The sequence below is a fragment of the Portunus trituberculatus genome, chromosome 46, assembly GCF_017591435.1.
Source record: "Portunus trituberculatus isolate SZX2019 chromosome 46, ASM1759143v1, whole genome shotgun sequence".
Lineage (NCBI taxonomy): Eukaryota > Metazoa > Arthropoda > Malacostraca > Decapoda > Portunidae > Portunus > Portunus trituberculatus.
The window spans coordinates 14,799,111-14,818,203 of NC_059300.1; the positions used below are offsets into that span (position 1 = coordinate 14,799,111).

General features: G+C 48.3%; 1 protein-coding gene across 1 annotated transcript in view; it reads right to left on the reverse strand.

Annotated features, from left to right (window-relative positions):
* Positions 1-19,093, reverse strand: part of LOC123520114 (nesprin-1-like) — a 346,042-nt gene that overhangs the window by 137,099 nt on the left and 189,850 nt on the right. Inside the window, 5 exon segments of the mRNA XM_045282036.1 lie at positions 46-156; positions 302-823; positions 940-1,461; positions 1,590-1,703; positions 2,535-2,709. Of these exon segments, the coding sequence (XP_045137971.1) occupies positions 46-156; positions 302-823; positions 940-1,461; positions 1,590-1,703; positions 2,535-2,709 (1,444 nt within the window).

The following is a 19,093-nucleotide window of genomic DNA, read 5'->3' on the forward strand; positions in this document are numbered from 1 at the left end:
GTTAGTTAGCCACCAAGGGTCAGGGGTGAGCGGAGGCACACTTACGTTCTGCTCGGCCACTGCCTTGTCGCGGTCGCGTGGGCTGTAGGTGGGGCTGGACACGATGCGCAGCTGCTGCTCCACCCCAACCATCTGCTGACGGAGGCGCTGGATCTCCTGCGAAACAATGAGAGGAAGGTTTAACCAGCGTCACTGCTTATCATGGGCTACGCGAGTTATTTCATGAACTATTGCTTAGAGTGACTGAGTGCTGCCAACTGGAGTAAGTCGTAGCCCATGATACATTATGGAACACACTTACCTGTTGATAGGCGTCCATCTGGTGCACGCACGTCTCCAGAGTCCGGCAGTCCTCCTTCACGGCCACCTGCAGCTCATCCAGGCGCCTCTGCAGCTTCTCGTTCTCGTGGGACACCTGGGCCTCGGCACACATACGGTCACGGAAGTGGACCTGTAGTTTCTCCATCGCCATCACCAGTTTGGTTTTCTGTATGGAGACGTCCGCCAACACCTTCTCCCTGTTGGCCAGCTGGTCACGCAGTGAGCGTTTCTTGTTTTGTGGGTTGTCTAGCGACTGACGCGTCTTCTCAATCCATCCTGCCACATCTTTAGACTTACGCTCACATTGTTCCCATTCCTCAGCCATTTCCTGTAGCAGTGCCATCACTTCCTTCAGGTTGCTCTCTACATCCGCCTTCTCTTGCTCCATTTCCGCCTGCTTGTCCGTGAGAGGGCCCACATCGGAACACTGGCCAATCTTTGCTAGCTCAGCAGTCATCTCCGCGGCCTGTTTATTGGCCCACTTGCAGTCCTTCACGGCAGCCTGGGAGACAAAAAGACACCCCAACAATAAGTCAGTTCCTGCTTAAAATAAGATATAAAGCAGATAAAAGACATCAGTATTATGAAGAGCGTACGTGGCTTGGTAAGCATACTTACGGCGTATTCCTGAAGCTTTCCACGAGCCTCAGGTAAAGTGGCAAATTTGAGAGGTTCAGAGAGGAAATTGCGTTGTCTCTCCACCCAGCTGCGTAGTGAGTTGTACAGCTGGATGAAGAGTTGCCATGATTCCAGGGAGTCTCCCACTTGCGCTTTCTTGTCCTCCAGCCAATTCTTGACTTGCTGGAGTTGTTCAGTGAGGGAGGTAATGGTGTTGGCTACCAGTTCTCGCTCGCCCTGGTTACTGGTCCGTTGACAGATCATGTGTCCATGGCGAGTCAGACGCTCCAACTGATCCGTCACACTTCCGATTTCGCAGTGGATTTCCTGCAAGAACTCCTTTAGTTTGTGTGGCTCGACGCTCTTATCCTGCACCTTGGCCTCCGCTGTCTGTATCCAGGCTTGTACCGACTCCACGTCTCGATTATACTCGAAACGAATGGTGCGCGCCCGCTTCGCCTCCTGGTGCTCGTCCTCCATCTTTGCTACAAGACTTTCTGCCTCTAGCTCAAGACTTGACAACTGTTAATGGAAGATGGAAGAAAAATAATACAAAAGTTAGTTTTGGCAGTTACCACATGTGCTATATGTTATTTATTCAATGTCATAAAAACAACACAGCGAAACAAAGGAAATATAAAATTCCTTACTTGACTTGCGACGTCCTGCGGGAGTGATCGACCTTCAGTAATATAGTGGCTCTTGGTCTTACCGATGAGGTGTTTGGCCTCGCTGGCTGTCTGGTTCACACGTAATCCAACACTCTGCTCGAGGGGATAAAAACTCTGATGTAGAAAGGCTTGCCTTATATCACAGTGAGTATAACTACTGCTCTAAGTATTCACACAAAAATGTTGCAGAAACTTCAGCGCAGTGCTGCCTTCAGTCAGGATAGCGTAAGACTGAAACGAGGCTGCGTAACGTTGTGGGGGAATGCAGTGTCTGTCCACTCAAAAGTTTTAAAAGTTCTATTGTTACAGTGACAGGCTGAATCGGACATATCGTAGACTCAAACCACCTGTCCTCCCCACAAGACCTCGCAACAGTTACTGGCCAGGAGGCTTCTGGACGAGCGCCACCACGCAGTGTTAAAAAGGAGGTAGCGCAAGGAGGGAGAGATAGGGGGGATGCACGTGGCACCAACTAAGGGTATATTTAGTGGGCCGTGATGCCCCACGCTGCCTTAATATCCCACTGACGCTAAAGAGTTCCGTTGAACAGCGAGAACAAGCAGCTATCTAATGAAAATGGCGGACCAGCAAGACAATGATGTAACGCTCGCGTGAAGGACCAGCAGCGTCACCACCACGAGAGGCCAAGGGCAGGATGACTCCCGTGGGCGATGCCAAATCTTTCACCCAGAAGTCTAGATATAACCTGGCTGCCAACACAGCGGGTTCCCTCAGCGGCAGGACCACCGGCGCCGGCCAGCATCTGTCAGACCGAAGCAGCGCCAACACACCCCTGACAACTGTCTGAACGGCGTCACCGCACACCCTACCAGCACACCCCACGTCCTATACCTGCAGTGCGGCAAGTGCCAGCAGGTATTGTTAGTCTGGGTGAGTGGCGGCAACAGGTGGAGCGGAACTTACCAGTAATTTGTCCTGGACGGCGGCGTGGTCGTGGTGATACAAGTCCAGCGCAGCGATATCTGTAGCGGCGTCGTGCAAAGCTCGTGTGGCGTCGTCCAACTGAGCCTGAAGGTGCTCCACGAAGGCCGCCTCGCCGCTCAGCCACGTCAGCTTACCTCGGAGGCTCTCGACCAACCTGTAACAAACACATCACAACGTGTCACTGCCAGAGTCGTCAATTCAGGGAAGAGAGAGAGAGAGAGAGAGAGAGAGAGAGAGAGAGAGAGAGAGAGAGAGAGAGAGAGAGAGAGAGAGAGAGAACAATACATTATACATACGTATAAAGAACATTACGGGACGGTAGAGAAAAAAAAAACGCTAAAAACAATAACCGGAGAGAGAGAGAGAGAGAGAGAGAGAGAGAGAGAGAGAGAGAGAGAGAGAGAGAGTGGAAAATACCCAAAGGCATTCCTCAAATTGCCTAGCGCGCCTTTGGTTTATGGCTACAACATATGTCAGCTCGGTATAAACACACATCACACTACAACAGAAACATCGTAAGAAGTAAAAATAGCAAGTAGTACTACGTGGATAGCAATGTCGTCCTTTCCAGGAAGGCGAGACAAGCGAACCAACAGAGCAAGTTGTGCACTTCCTGTTTTGACGTGTCTGGTACGTGTGTCAAGAGGTGTTTGCTGATGTGGAGAGAGAGAGAGAGAGAGAGAGAGAGAGAGAGAGAGAGAGAGAGAGAGAGAGAGAGAGAGAGAGAGAGAGAGCAAGCAAGTTACACCACATGGCGGATCGTCCATTATTGACGTGAGGTGCGAGAGGGGAGGGGAAGGGGGAGCGGAGGCGAGAGGAAGGGAGGGGTCACCTTAACCTTGACCTTGTTCCCTGTTTACTCTCAGCCCTATACCCATGTGTGTGTGTGTGTGTGTGTGTGTGTGTGTGTGTGTGTGTGTGTGTGTGTGTGTGTGTGTGTGTGTGTGTGGTGCGGTACAGTCCGTCTGTCTGCAAAATTCCTCTTAAAGCAACGGTCACCATCATCTTTAAAGATAAGTCAATAGCAGCGAAGGATATGAAGGAAGAGGAACTTAAGTTTCCAAGAAAACCTTTCTTAAATAAATAAAGATATTCAGTTATGTGTTTCAGAGTAATTAAGCAAAACAGGAGAGAGAATATTTATCAGAAACCCGTATTCAGGGCGACGGTAATCACCTTCCCTCCTCACGTGGGGACCAGTGTTACCAAGGGATGTCTGTGGCGCTGCAGTATTACCAGACGGTGCAGCAGCGTTTCCAAGGGCGACACTGCACGTCTGGGCCACCATGTTCTGTAGTGCGGGGACCAGGGGTGGCGGCGTGGATGGTGGCTGGGTGTAGGGGCGCCTCAGTGCCTCGCCATCCAAATACTACCTGCCGTTAAATATTCCATATGTGTGTCAGGCAATGCAGGACGGCGTCTGCACCATGTTGGGGCCTGTGTCACGGCGCGGGGCACGGGGAACACTGAGTAATTAGCTGCTAAGCAATACGGTGTCGCAATAGGAATTATTTTTAAATCATAACCACATCACGTTAGGGAAGAGTCAGTGTTATCTATGCGTGGTGGAACACGTGACATGTAGGCGGGCGGGGCGGCTGCTGGCTGTTAGGTGACAATGAGGTATGAGTAATAAGTTACTGGTCAAAGCATACGCTATCTGGAAGGCAGACCACGCCAGCTCGCTCTCCTATTGATTCTGTTCACTTTGGCCAAGGTCGAGGCCTCTCTCCTTACTATCCCGCACCCGCTCACGCCCGTGACTTGCGTGTGTAACAGAAAGCAGCGGAAGATCTTGTTTCACATGTGAGCCATGACCCACCAAGTGACAGCTGTTTGACAGATCACAGTGGGCAACGGAACCAAGACACAAGATCATAGCTAAGTGCGTGCTTGGTGAGTAGAGTTCCTGTCTGCTGGAGGGTGCTGTGGAATATAAAGTCTGATACAGCGGCACCCACCTAGTCACAAGCTAAACATCAATACGTGTATGGAAAATTATCATGAGTGCACACGGTTCCAGCAATGTCCGACGCAGAAAGGCCACCGCGGAGTTATCACTGATACAGGAGGCTGTCGGTCCCTGCTGGTGTGTCCTGCCTTAATGTCTGTTGGTGAGGTGTGACTAGATCGCGCGTGCGAAGAGCAGCACTGGGAGATGTGTGAGTGGTGGCGATGACGGCTGGCTGGAAGAGGAAGCGCGCTGGGGCCTCCTGCTTCCCCATGCGCGGCCTTCCAGTAAGTGAGGGCTCGTTCGCCAGATCCGCCCGCCACACACCCGCCTTTCAGGGCTGCCAACACGCTTATCGCGTCGTCCCTTTTTTCCAGCTGTTATTCAGAAGCTATAGGACTGGAACTTTCTACCCAGAACAGGCTATGGTATGTGCGTGGTGGATGTGAAGGTTGCAGGGCGTGACACCTCATATGGTGCTCATGACAGCAATCAACACACCTTCTAGCGTCTTCTGCCAGTAGGTGACGTCATCGTGAATCTTGGGTACCAGAAAGCCGTGAAACAAGGTCAAGTCACTTTAACTAAAAATGCTAGAGCTAGACCTTGGAGCAGCCCGCCGCCATTGCTGGTCACGACCTTTGGTGGATGAAAATGGATGAAAGGAGGAAAAGAAATGTGAAAAAAGTTAACCGTGAGCGAACTAAATTGATAAATTACTTTGATTTGTCTCTCAATACTTTCCGCGGAAATATGACATGAAATTAATGTTATATATTTAAAAACTGTTAGGTCTCCTCACATTGTATTTCAAAGTGCTATCAACGCCAATAAAAGACAACGCAATTTTTGTAACTTTCCTTATACACTTACATTTGCCAATCAAGTTCATCCATGAAGTCTTGCCTTTCCCACTACACACACACACACACGAAAAAAAAAAAAAAAAGAACTTGTCATAATAATAATACATGAATTGTTTGTTTACATAGGTAGCTGTGTGGTATTGTGCTGCCCTGCCAACAAGGTTTCCATATGGAGGCAGCAGTGGCAGGCCGAGGCAGGAGCGGCGAGTGTGGCGTGGTGATGGTGCACGAGGAGAGGGGGAATGAGGGGGCGCTTTCTGGAACTGTCTAGGTTGCTTCCCCTCCCCGACATACTCCCCTCCCTATCCCTCGCTTGCAGCCAGACGACAGCACTAGCCAGACGCTCTCTCTCTCTCTCTCTCTCTCTCTCTCTCTCTCTTGAAATACATAATATCCAAAGCACTTGTAAAAGAGACAGACGTGAGGGATTGACAGGACGGAAGTAAGACGAGAGAGGAGCGAAGAAGAAGGAAGAACAGAAGGAAACGAAAGACAGGAAGGAAGGACACTGAGGGATCAAGAAGACAGGATAAAGAAAAGTAGCTGGAATAGGATGAAATTTAGAAGTGAAACAAAATTATTATTTATCGAGAGATGGTATAAGAGAGAGAGAGAGAGAGAGAGAGAGAGAGAGAGAGAGAGAGAGAGAGAGAGAGAGAGAGAGAGAGACTTGTGCAACTGAATATGCTCTAAACTAGTGTGTTACAGTTAACTTAAGTGCCAAAATGTGGGAGGATGGAATGCCAAGTTTGAGAGAGAGAGAGAGAGAGAGAGAGAGAGAGAGAGAGAGAGAGAGAGAGAGAGAGAGAGAGAGAGAGAGAGAGAGAGAGAGAGAGAGAGAGAGAGAGAGAGAGAGAGAGAGGACGTAAGGATGTAGTATGAGATAAATAAAGAATAGGCGTAAAAGAAAAATATCACTTTTCTCTTACCAACTTGACATTAGTCACACATTGTAAGAAGAACCAATCAAGCGAGGAAAGGGAGCAAAGATACGTCAGGAAGAAAGAAGGAAAGAAGGGAAAATGTAAAGAGCCCAGTCCAGCAATACAGGTTAAAGAGCAGGCCTGGATGAGACTGGTGGAGGAGGAAGTGGGTGGGGATGTGGACGGGGTGGAGGAAGTAAGGGGTGTGGAGAGAGAGGTGGTCAGGGGGGCTGTGGTGGTGGTATGGCGATCAATATATAAAGCTTGGTTGGCATCTATACCATTGTGGCTTCCCCCTCCACCACCACCATCACCACTAATACCTCAACCTCCTCTACATTCACAACACGACCTGCATTCTGATTTTTCACAAGGTCATCGTGTCCTATCACTGGAACATCGCATCCACTAGCATAGTCTTCCCCTCATTCCACCTCCACCTCCACCACCTCCGGTTCCCACCTCCCTCTTCTCCACCACGTTACATCATCACTCCCTCCTTTTACTCCTACTTCTCTTCCTCCTCTTCCTCCAGCTCCAATCTCCCATCGTCACTGCTCCACCTGCACTCCACGCCAAACACAAGGCTTCCGCCTCCTCCACCATCAGGCAGCCAGCCCGCCGCGTCACAGTTTACTTGTTTTCCAGCAAAACCTGTTCATATTCGCGGAGAGAGACTAGTATGATGTATGTTTTCTATCGTCCCTAGTTTCATGTCTACACACACACACACACACACACACACACACACACACACACACACACACACACACGCACACACAGAGAGAGAGAGAGAGAGAGAGAGAGAGAGAGAGAGAGAGAGAGAGAGAGAGAGAGAGAGAGAGAATTATTCAACTATTAGCCAACAATGCGCTTGTGTTCAACACACACACACACACACACACACACACACACACACACACACACACACACACACACACACACACACATGGTAATAATTAGCGGAAAATCAAGAAGGATAAACGAAAATCTGAGATCAAACGTGACTTTGACTGACACTGCATGAGAGAGAGAGAGAGAGAGAGAGAGAGAGAGAGAGAGAGAGAGAGAGAGAGAGAGAGAGAGAGAGAGAGAGAGAGAGAGAGAGAGAGAGAGAGAGGAGATATCAAAGATAAAGGAAGGAAGTGCAAATTAAGTGACGAGAGAAAAAATGAAACTAAGGCGAGAGGAAAGGAAAGGAACTGAATGAAGTAAGTGAAAGGGTGAAAATTTGGTACTTGAAATAAAATATCAAACACAGGACGGAAAAGCATGTAAGAGTAGATATTAAAGAATCGACTGGAACAGAAAAAAAAAAAACTGGGGAGAATAAAGATAGGAAAGGGAAGCAAAGTGAAAGGAAGGAAATAGGAAATGAAACGGAAAGGAAGGACTTGAAGGAACACGAAGAGAAGGGAAGAAAGAAAAGTAAAAAAAAACACTAAATGAAAGAGGGTGGAAAGGAAAAGAAATATAAAAACAACAGAAAAATAAAAAATAAAAAATAAAGGAAAGAAATAAACGGAAGTGAAAACTGAAAAAAGGACAAGTATATGAAGAGGAGGGAAGGAAAAAGTAGGAAACTGAACGAAATAAAAAGAAAAGGAAGTGGAAAACGAAGAAAAGAACAGCTATACGAAGAGTAGAGAAAGACAAAATAAATAAATAAAAAAGAAACCGCAGGAAAGAGAGGAAAGATATGAGGGAATAAAAAAAGAATAAGAAAATTAAATTAGGGAAAGAAACAAGGAAAGGAAGTGAAAAATGAAAGTGAAGTGTAGGTATATGAAGGGAAGGGAATGGAAAGACAAGGTAGTAAAAGGGTGTTGCGGCACGGCCTTGTGACTGTGTTAGTTCGCTGGCCGTAAAACCAGTTCTTCTAGTGTTGGTGGCGGGGGTGGTGGGTGTGTGGACTACTGACACCCTACACCACATCCACACCCTAACGCCCTGACGCCCTGGGGATGTATCATCCCCACTTCCCTTAAACCACCCCCTCCTTGCTGTGTTATAAAATTGAGTGCTGATTTGCGTGCATTACCTCCATTGTTATAATTGTTGTTATAAAAGTAGTATTAGTAATAGTGGTGGTGGTGGTGGTAGTAATAGTAGTAGTAGTAGTAATAGTAGTAGTAGTAGTAGTAGTAGTAGTAGTAGTAGTAGTAGCAGCAGTAGAAGTAGCAGTAGCAGTAGCAGTAGTAGTAGTAGTAGTAGTAGTAGTAGTAGTAGTAGTAGTAGTAGTAGTAGTTTTACAGTATTGACGTAAGGCTGACTTGACAAAAAAGAACACTAAAGAGAATACGTTTATAAATGTAGGTATGAAGATTAATGATGATTCTCTAAATTAATTCCTTCCTCGTTTCCATTCAATAACTTGATTACCCTTTTCTTTAGAATTTCGGTTTGCTTTGTTTTGTTTTGTTTACTCGCTATCGGAAGTTCGCCCCGATCCTACGTGACGGGATGGGCGGTACATAAACACGCTCCGACGCCCCAACACGCCCAGCTCCTCCCTTTTCCCTACCGTGATGGAAACAAGGACTGATGCAGGTACAGACTAACTGACTCGTTGACTGACTGACTGGTAGATTACCTTCTCTGTTACATGACTCCCTGCTTGAATAAACTGAATGACTTACTAAATGACTGACTGACTAACTGAATGAATGAATGAATGAATGAATAAATGAATGAATTCACTAATTAATGACAAACAGACAGATCACTGACTGACTGACCGACTAACCTGTAAAGGATCGATTCAACTTAGTAATGACTCATCAACCTAATATATGAGACTGACTGACTAACCGATCAATACACTCAGAGCCACAGGAGAGCCAATACTTAGAGAATGATGTGAGATGAAACGATTAGAGACAAGGAGAGAGACAAAAAGTATAGAAGAGACAAGGGAGGAAACAAAAACTGGCAAACAATGGAAAAATAAAGAAATGAGAAAAATCAGACAAAAAGAAGAAGAAAACACTAAAACACGTGCCAAATCATCAGACCAGTATAAACATAATCAAAGTGGACGAACTCCCTGCCCTTGAGAGAACTGGAAGACACACAACACACTGCGTACAACCCAAGTGAAACTGGAGGTGTGACAAATATTCAGCATTCCAATGACGAAGTTGAAAAACGAGAACGTCTCCAATAAGCGAGGAGGAAGTCAGGAGGTCACTGGGAGTGGAATGGAGCGACGCGTCACGCCACAAATCCAGTCTGTCATCGCTCCCACCCACTCTCCCCAGTCTTGTCTCACTCCCCCATAGCCACCGCCTGACACTCGCACTTTTATCCATACGAATGAATGGCTCGAGTAACCTGGGAATCGATCGCTACTAATAGATACCATAATAACGAACAGCAACCGATCTTTACATCGCAATTCCGAACTATAAGTGATTACAGTGAAAAAAAAGAGAGGCATAATCACCATCAGTACCGCTGCTACTATCCTAGAATGTCCATGATAAGACGTGAAGTAACAGGTAAGACTAGCAGGTTAATCCCTCCCCGCAGCACAAGGGTCTTCCTTACCGGGTGAACCTTTTAATGCCACAGCGCAACGCCTCTCCTCTTTACGGATCTGCGGGACACTTCGTGGAAAGGCAAAGGAAATAACACGAGGTCAAGAGGAAAATGAATTATGCAGCACCAGAGGGAGGAGCCGCAGACAACATGGTGTGCCGCGCCTCCAATCTGTGTGTGAGGACCCTGCAGTGTGGTGTCTCAGGCCTGGCTGTCTCACGGTGGGCCACGCGGTGCTACCCAAACCACGGCGGGGCGGAATTACAGGCTACACTGGAATTTCTTGTTGGATACTCGGGCGTGGTGTGGTGGTGGAGAATATAAACACTTTCTCTCTATTCTTCTCTGCCATTTGCTACGTGTTGTTGGGATTCTCCTTTCCCTACTTGTTCCACGGCGCCATGGCCTCCTTGCAACGGCGCATAGATATCAATCAATCAACTCTTACTTGTTCTCTTCCTTTCCCTGTTTGCTTTCCTCTTTTTTCCTTACTCCTTCTTCTTCCCACACTAGTTACCGTCCTCCTATTATTTCTTCCTACATGTCCTTTTCCTCTTTTTTTCTGTTCTCTTTGTTTTTCTTACTAGTAATTATTCTTGTCTTTCTTCGTTTCCCTCCTTTCCTACCTTTTCATTTTCCTCCTCCCTCGCTTCTTCGGAACACCCTAGAATTCAAGACCGACAAAAAATCCACGAACTAACTCAGATATCCGAACCGGCAGCATGCATTTCCAAAATTCAAGCCGATATTCACCAGTAGCAACGGTAGTGATAATGATAATTATGCGTCGTCTTTTTTTCCAGATATAACTTTACACCTGCAAGGGCTGCAAATAAAGGGAACACATGAAACAAACTTAGGATGGATAGAGTACAGAACGAAGTGGAGTAGTTGGTTAGTGGTTCAGCAATACAAGGGAATCTATGATATGTATAGATGGAGGTTTGGAAGCGTCGGTTAAAGGGGAATAGTGGGACAACTCTGGAGCCTTTGCTTACTTTGGTGTGTGTGTGTGGGAGGGGGATGAGAGTGTGTGTGTGTGTGTGTGTTTCACTGTTTGATCTGCTGCAGTCTCTGACGAGACAGCCAGACGTTACCCTACGGAACGAGTTCAGCGCTCATTATGTCCGATCTTCGGATAGGCCTGAGACCAGGCACACACCACACCGGGACAACAAGGTCACAACTCCTCGATTTACATCCCGTACCTACTCACTGCTAGGTGAACAGGGGCTACACGTGAAAGGAAACACACCCAAATATCTCCACCAGGCCGGGGAATCGAATCCCGGTCCTCTGGCTTGTGAAGCCACCGCTCTAACCACTGAGCTACCGTGTGTGTGTGTGTGTGTGTGTGTGTGTGTGTGTGTGTGTGTGTGTGTGTGTGTGTGTGTGTGTGTGTGTGTGTGTGTGTGTGTGTGTGTGTGTGTGTTTGATTCCCTCTGAACATCCGTTCTCTGAGAATATTCTATTTTTATTCCCTTAACATATGTATTGTGGGGAATGAATAATATAGCATGAGAGAGAGAGAGAGAGAGAGAGAGAGAGAGAGAGAGAGAGAGAGAGAGAGAGAGAGAGAGAGAGAGAGAGAGAGAGAGAGAGAGAGTGTGTGTGTGGAGCGGAAGGGCAGGCATGCAGAGCGGCAGACAGACAGGCAGGCAGGCAGGCAGGAAGACAAAAACTCTCCCCTGCTAGGCTTCACTACCTGTCTGTCTGTCCCTTACACAACGCCCCAGAGGAGAGGAAGACAGCTCACACGCCCCGCACTTCCCTCCCGCACGCTGACTCACCTCACTCACACTCTGTACTCACATTGCAGCTTCCACATTCACACCATCTGGCTCAAGGAGGAGGAGGAGGAGGAGGAGGAGGAGGAGGAGGAGGAGGAGGAGGAGGAGGAGGAGGAGGAGGAGAAGAAAAAGAAGAAGAAGAAGAAGAAGAAGAAGAAGATTACAACTATTGATAGCTGGTGTTGTTTCTGTTGCTGCAAAAATGACAAAAAAAAAAAAAAAAACATTAACCACAATAACAAAAACAACAAAAACAACAATAACAACAACTACTACTACTACTACTAGCTCCACCTAGACTAACAATACGTCGAGGAGCAACTCTCTCTCTCTCTCTCTCTCTCTCTCTCTCTCTCTCTCTCTCTCTCTCTCTGTACCTCTTCCAGACCCCAAAACAGCACAGCTTTACCCCTGATCCACTGAACCTGCTGCATTTGGTATTCACTCGTGACCACACCACACGCTGCATTGCCAGGGGCTGCTGTGTGGCCTCCCTGTTCACACACACACACACACACACACACACACACACACACACACACACACACATGAAGAAGGTGACTGCTAGCTGCTCCAAGTCCACGCAACCTTGAGACCACGTGACTTTATAATAGTTTTCATCATCGAACATTATTATTATGTATCAATTAACTTTGTCTCTTCTCCCTACTCTCGAAGCCGCCGCCGTAGTGGGTGATAGGGGTGTCACGGGAGAACAAAGGTTTACTTGGGTCTTTATCTTCTTTCCTGCACCTTATTAAATCTGACTTATTTCTCTTTGGGTGTTTCTGTTTTACTATTTTTTCATCGGTGAGTTTGTGATTGGCAAAAAATTAATCAAGGAAGCAAAGGCGTGACTGATAATACACAGACATAGAGAAAACACCTACACACACACACACACACACGAGGGGGAGACGTCAAACAGCTATATTATAAGGGTGCCAACTGATTTCATTCGAGCTGGGCGTGCGGGCGTGTATGAAGTGTTCCGGGTGAGCGGGATCGCGTCGGGCAGGTGGGTGCGGTGGATGAGGTGGGTGAGGGCACATTTGGCGGCGGGGCGGCGGCCTCTGCACCACCACCTGACACCTCGATCAATACACCCTCAGGAGCCGCCTCGCTGCATCTTATCCATCGGCAGTTCATTCGCAGCGAGTATGCTCCTTTCCGGCGCATCACATAGCCGGGAGGACCTCGAGCCCCGGCTGGACTTTACTTTGCTAGCTGTAGTAATGGTAGTGGTGGTAGTGGCGTTGATCATCAAGGTGGTTGTGGTGTTGAACGTGACTGTGGTGACGGTAGCGATGGCAGGGAAAGACAGGGGGGGAGAGGTAATACTGAGAGCCAAGTCTCAGACACTTCACGTATATTCGCAGTATATGTTGGCAAAGTGTAGAACGAGACACAGGGGCGGCGGGATGGGGATGTGGGGTGGGGGTGTAGAGCCGGTGGGGGAGGAGGGGGAAAGGGAGGTGTGTCTCCTGCCTGCACTGCCAGGCATGCGCTGCCTGCCGCTTTCCACCACGTGGTGTGCGCGCCCACACCCGCATCGTGCACCATCACGTGGACGCCCATCACCTCAGTACTCCAACAGCCAATCACTACATCATTGCATGGTTGTACTTGATACGGGTACGCCCGCTGCGGGAGGCAAATGTACGGGCGGCAGCTTAAGGCATGTTGACTCCATTACGGAGCGGTAGCGAGGGGAAGGAACACAGTTGTACAGTCCCGTGTTTGCCTGATGTCCACTGCTGCTACTGGTAGAGGAATGTAGTACTGGTAGAGGAAGAGGTGTCCATGGAGGGCAAATTATGAATGCCTCTACTGACAACCACCTCAGCATGGAAGGTAAAGGTCAGGGAGGGAGAGGAAACCAGATGTGAACCGGGGATGGAAAAAGGACTAGAGGGAGGGAGGGATGAATGCAACCAGACGAGATGCAAGGGTGGGTGGGTGGTGGTGGTGGGTGGAAACAGCAAGCAATGACCTGTCTGGACTCCCTGCCGCCAGGCTTCCTCTACCCCCTGCGACATCGCACGCTCTCTCACCATCAGCGGCGCCACAGCTACCTACGCGTCGCCTGTCAGCCCCACAATGGCGTCTGAAGCTCCAAAACATCTCATCATACAAGAAGTGCGAAGTAAGATAAATCCCTCACGGGTAAGTCCTGACGCGGTATCCAGAACAACAGGTGTCACTCAGCACGTGTGAGAGTATAGAGTGGCGGCGTGGGGAATGGTTGGGGCGTGAGGCGTGTGTGGTGTGGCGGTGGGTGGTGGGTGGTGGATATGATAAAGTAGTAACATATGGTGGATCAGGGGCCGGATATATGCAAAATTTTCCTAAGACGCGTGGAAGTGTGTGTGTGTGTGTGTGTGTGTGTGTGTGTGTGTGTGTGTGTGTGTTTCACTGTTTGATCTGCTGCAGTCTCTGACGAGACAGCCAGACGTTACCCTACGGAACGAGCTCAGAGTTCATTATTTCCGATCTTCGGATAGGCCTGAGACCAGGCACACACCACACACCGGGACAACAAGGTCACAACTCCTCGATTTACATCCCGTACCTACTCACTGCTAGGTGAACAGGGCTACACGTGAAAGGAGACACACCCAAATATCTCCACCCGGCCGGGAATCGAACTCGGTCATCTGGCTTGTGAAGCCAGCGCTCTAACCACTAAGCTACCGGGCCGTGTGTGTGTGTGTGTGTGTGTGTGTGTGTGTGTGTGTGTGTGTGTGTGTGTGTGTGTGTGTGTGTGTGTGTGTGTGTGTGTGTGACGTGAAGTGAAACCTTCCGTGTCTGTGTTGCCGAGCTGGAGATAGCGGAGTACACAGGATTACTGTGTGTGTGTGTGTGTGTGTGAGAGAGAGAGAGAGAGAGAGAGAGAGAGAGAGAGAGAGAGAGAGAGAGAGAGAGAGAGAGAGAGAGTTATAAAGCGAGGGCAGAGTCAGTAAAAAGAGCAGAGAAGCAAGAAAACATCAGGTGGGGAAACAAGCTTATCAGCACCAGGACGCCAACAACAGCAACAACAAAAGGAAACCCAAGCTGGCACCGGCTCCCACACCCGCTTTGTTTTCTCCTGCATGCCAAGCGAGGGTTGTACCATGATTGTGTACTTATGACAGAGGAAACACGGAGAAATGCAGCACAGGTAAGAGTATAAAAGATAAACAACACAGGTGATGGTATAGGCAAGAGACAAACAATTAAGGCAAAGATAAAGAGAGGATATAGAAAGACAGGTGTAGATAAAGAGGAGACAGACAACTCAGGTGAAGGTAAAGAGAGAAGACAGACAGAAAGGTAACGGTATTTTTTATGCAAGAGGGAGAGCTGCTAAGGGCAACAAAATATTAGAAAAAAAAGGCCCACTGGAACTGCAGAACTGCAGAAAATACATACAACATAAAGTAACGGATGTAGTGTGTGTGTGTGTGTGTGTGTGTGTGTGTGTGTGTGTGTGTGTGTGTGTGTGTGTGTGTGTGTGTGTGTGTGTGTGTGTGTGTATAACAAAAAAAAAAAACTTCTTATCGACTTCACAACACAATGAAAGCGACAACAAAAGACATATAGATAGAGAAAGAGAATAGGAAGAGTAATGAAACAGATATACAGCATAACACAAGACAAAAAAAGTAATTATGAGAGTAATAACAGGAGAGAAAGAGGGAAAGAAAGATAAACAAGGGGAGGTGAGACAGGATAAATTAAGAACGGAAGACGGGTAAGACAAAATGACATGAGAGAAAAAAAGGTCATTAACACAAACAATGCGGGAACAAGTTGATAAGTCGCTGATGAGGGCTGAAAAGCAGAATGTGAATGTATGGAGGATACGATGAGGCAGGAAAAAGGTTTGGGATAATGCAAGACTTTATATAAAGGTGGAGGATATGGAGGAGGAAATGGCTGAAGGATGAGGAGTAAACAAATGAAAATGAAAAAATGGATGGGATGAATTGGAGAAAGAAAAAAAAAAGGAATGGAGGGAAGGGAGAAAAGAAAGAAGGAAGGAAGGAAGGAAGGAAGGAAGGAAGGAAGAAAGGAAGGAAGGAAGGAAGGAAGGAAGGAAGGAAGGAAGGATGGATGTATGGATTGATGGATGGATGGATGGATGGATGGAAGGAAGGAAGCCAAGAAAGAAGAATAGTGAAAAAAGGGAAAAACGATTGAATTTATGAAAGGAAATAGAAAGGCAGCAAAAAAAAAAAGTTCAGCCAGTGACGGCAGTGCCCCATTATACTTGTTCGCTTCTGTTTTTGTCTCGTTCCCTACACACCACTTGTTTTTCTCTCACTCCAAAGGATTCACTTAGTCTGGCATTCCGTTGCCTTCCTCTTTCACTGCATCACTTCTATCCCATTCTCTCTGATCACATTACATCGCCTTCCACTTTGCACACATGGTCTTTCCCTCTCTCTCTCCTTCTCTCTCTCTCCCAAACCTGTAAACCCATTAAAGGCAGGTATGGAAGACACCCTCAAGGTCACGGTCACCCTCTGGGCACAAAAAGTAAGCACTTGTGCTGCTTTTTCATTTGCAAATAGAAAAGAACAAACTGTCTCTTGACTGCACGAGTGAGAGGAACAGAAAGAGAGGAGGAGGAGGAGGAGGAGGAGGAGGAGGAGGAGGAGGAGGAGGAGGAAAATGAAAATGGATAAGTTAAAGTAAAAGAGGAGGAAGAACAAAAACAAGAAAGGAGAAGCGAAAAGAGAGGGCTGTGTCGTGGAGAGAAAGGAGGAGGAGGAGGATTGTTGGAGTCATGCAGGGGTCATGAGTCCAGGAGGTTTCTTTCCACCAGTTTTTGTGTGTGTGTGTGTGTGTGTGTGTGTGTGTGTGTGTGTGTGTGTGTGTGTGTGTGTGTGTGTGTGTGTGTGTGTGTGTGTGTGTGTGTGTGAGCGCACGCGCAATAAAGGATTGTTGTTTTTGTTGTTGCTAGTGGTGGTGGCGATTGGTGCACAGGGACGAGTAGGAGGAGGAAGAGGAGGAGAAGATGAAAATAGTGTGCCACGAATGAAGAAAAGGAGGAGAGATGATGATGATAATGATAATAAGTGAAGATATATCGCAGCTTTCCAACAAGAGACACGAAGCTTTATACGTCTGTGAGAGGAGAAAAAGGGGGAGAAAGGACAGTGAATGGGTAATGGCAGCGGTAAGTTAATGGGCGTGAGTGGGTGGATGAAGGTTGCACCCAATACAACACTCTTTAAGTCCTTGATGGGCGGGCTTGTGGGCGTGGTCATGACGAACTCAGGCGTATACCTGATGGGCGCCGGCAGATGGGGTGTTGGGCAGGATGGAGATGGTGGTGGTGGTGGTGGCAGTGATGGTGGTGGTGGTGATGATGGCGGTGGTGGTGGTGGTGGCGTGTGCTCTCTAGGCTTCCTACAATAAGACTGGTTTGGACTCCCCACGCATGGCCTCCATCTTGGCTTCCCGAACTGGGGTGAGGGAGGGGTGAGGGAGAGCAGGGGGACACCACGTGTCACGCTACATACCCAAAGGTCTCTCTCTCTCTCTCTCTCTCTCTCTCTCTCTCTCTCTCTCTCTTCCGTAGACCAGTTTCCACTACCACCATCACCACCACTATAACCGCCACCATGATCAGGTCTTGCCCTCTTCAGTACCCGACCTATCACCCTATAAATATTGCCTCCTTGGCCGTCTCCGCGTCTTTCCGATACTATTTCCTCGCTGCATTCCTAGTGGCGTGAGGAGTAAGGGCCGCTAAGCACACAGGCGAGGATTTCAAGTAGCAGGGAGATGAGAAAAAGGAGAGGGACAGCGAGAAGAGAGGTAGGAAGGTATGAGTGCCACGCGGTACCACTACCTTGGCACTAAACCAAGAATGTGCCTTAACATACTCACGCCCTTCTAGCTGAAGTCTCTTCTTCCGATACCCGCTCTCTCTCTCTCTCTCTCTCTCTCTCTCTCTCTCTCTCTCTCTCTCTCTATCTATCTATCTATCTATCTATCTATCTGTCTATCTATCTCTCAGGCTCGTACGCAAGTTTCCTTCTTCATCTAAGTAGTGTGTTCTAAATAGTATACCCGCGCGCGTGCGTGCGTGCGTGCGTGCGTGCGTGCGTGTGTGTGTGTGTGTGTGTGTGTGTGTGTGTGTGTGTGTGTGTGTGTGTGTTATTACCTCTGGTTGCATGAATTTTCCTTGACATTAACTACAGACCTATCCGTCCTTCCCCCTACAACCTACGTCAGCCGCGCCGCCATCTTTCAATTAACTAGCTGGCCCGCCTCTCCTCGTGCCTCCCCGCCACCCATCCCAACCCGGACACACACGACAGTTTATATTTATATCAGCACGAACGACCTTCACTGCATCACTATTGTTGCCTTCACCGCACCAGTCACTAGGGCGAATAACCGTCATCACAACCACTTTTACTAATACCATTGCCTATTACTATGAAAAGATAACTGTCCTGTAAGTAAATGCCATGGATTATTGAACTAATACATATATAGTTTCGCGCGCACACACACACACACACACACACACACACACACACACACACACACACACACACGGCCCGGTGGCTCAGTGGTTAGAGCGCTGGCTTCACAACCCAGAGGACCGGCGTTCGATTCCCCGGCCGGGTGGAGATATTTGGGTGTATCTCCTTTCACGTGTAGCCCCTGTTCACCTAGCAGTGAGTAGGTACGGGATGTAAATCGAGGAGTTGTGACCTTGTTGTCCCGGTGTGTGGTGTGTGCCTGGTCTCAGGCCTATCCGAAGATCGGAAACAATGAGCTCTGAGCTCGTTCCGTAGGGTAACGTCTGGCTGTCTCGTCAGAGGCGGCAGCAGACCAAACAGTGAATTACACACACACACACACACACACACACACACACACACACACACACACACACACATCCCTGGAAGCGGCGAGGCAAATGGGCAAGCCTCTTAATGTGTAGCCCTTGTTCACCTAGCAGTGAATAGGTACGGGATGCAACTCGAGGGGTTGTGGCCTCGCTTTCCCGGTGTGTGGAGTGAGTTGTGGTCTCAGTCCTACCCAAAGATCGGTCTATGAGGTCTGAGCTCGCTCCGTAATGGGGAAGAGTGGCTGGGTGACCAGAAGACGACCGTGGTGAACACACACACACACACACACACACACACACACACACACACACACACAGACACTCCGCGGGGCTGACCACCACACTTCACTATGTCAAACGTGTTACCTATCCCTCTTTACTCCTCTATAATTCACGCCAACCGTTTCCACCACCAAGCGCAGCGCTAGGAACATAAACACACAGACACACAAACACGCGGCGCGGCGAGGCAAAATGGGAAGCCTCTTAATGTGTAGCCCCTGTTCACCTAGCAGCAAGTAGGTACGGGATGTAACTGGAAAGGTTGTGGCCTCGCTTTCCCGATGTGTGGAGTGCGCTGTAGTCTCAGTCCTACCCGAAGATCGGTCTATA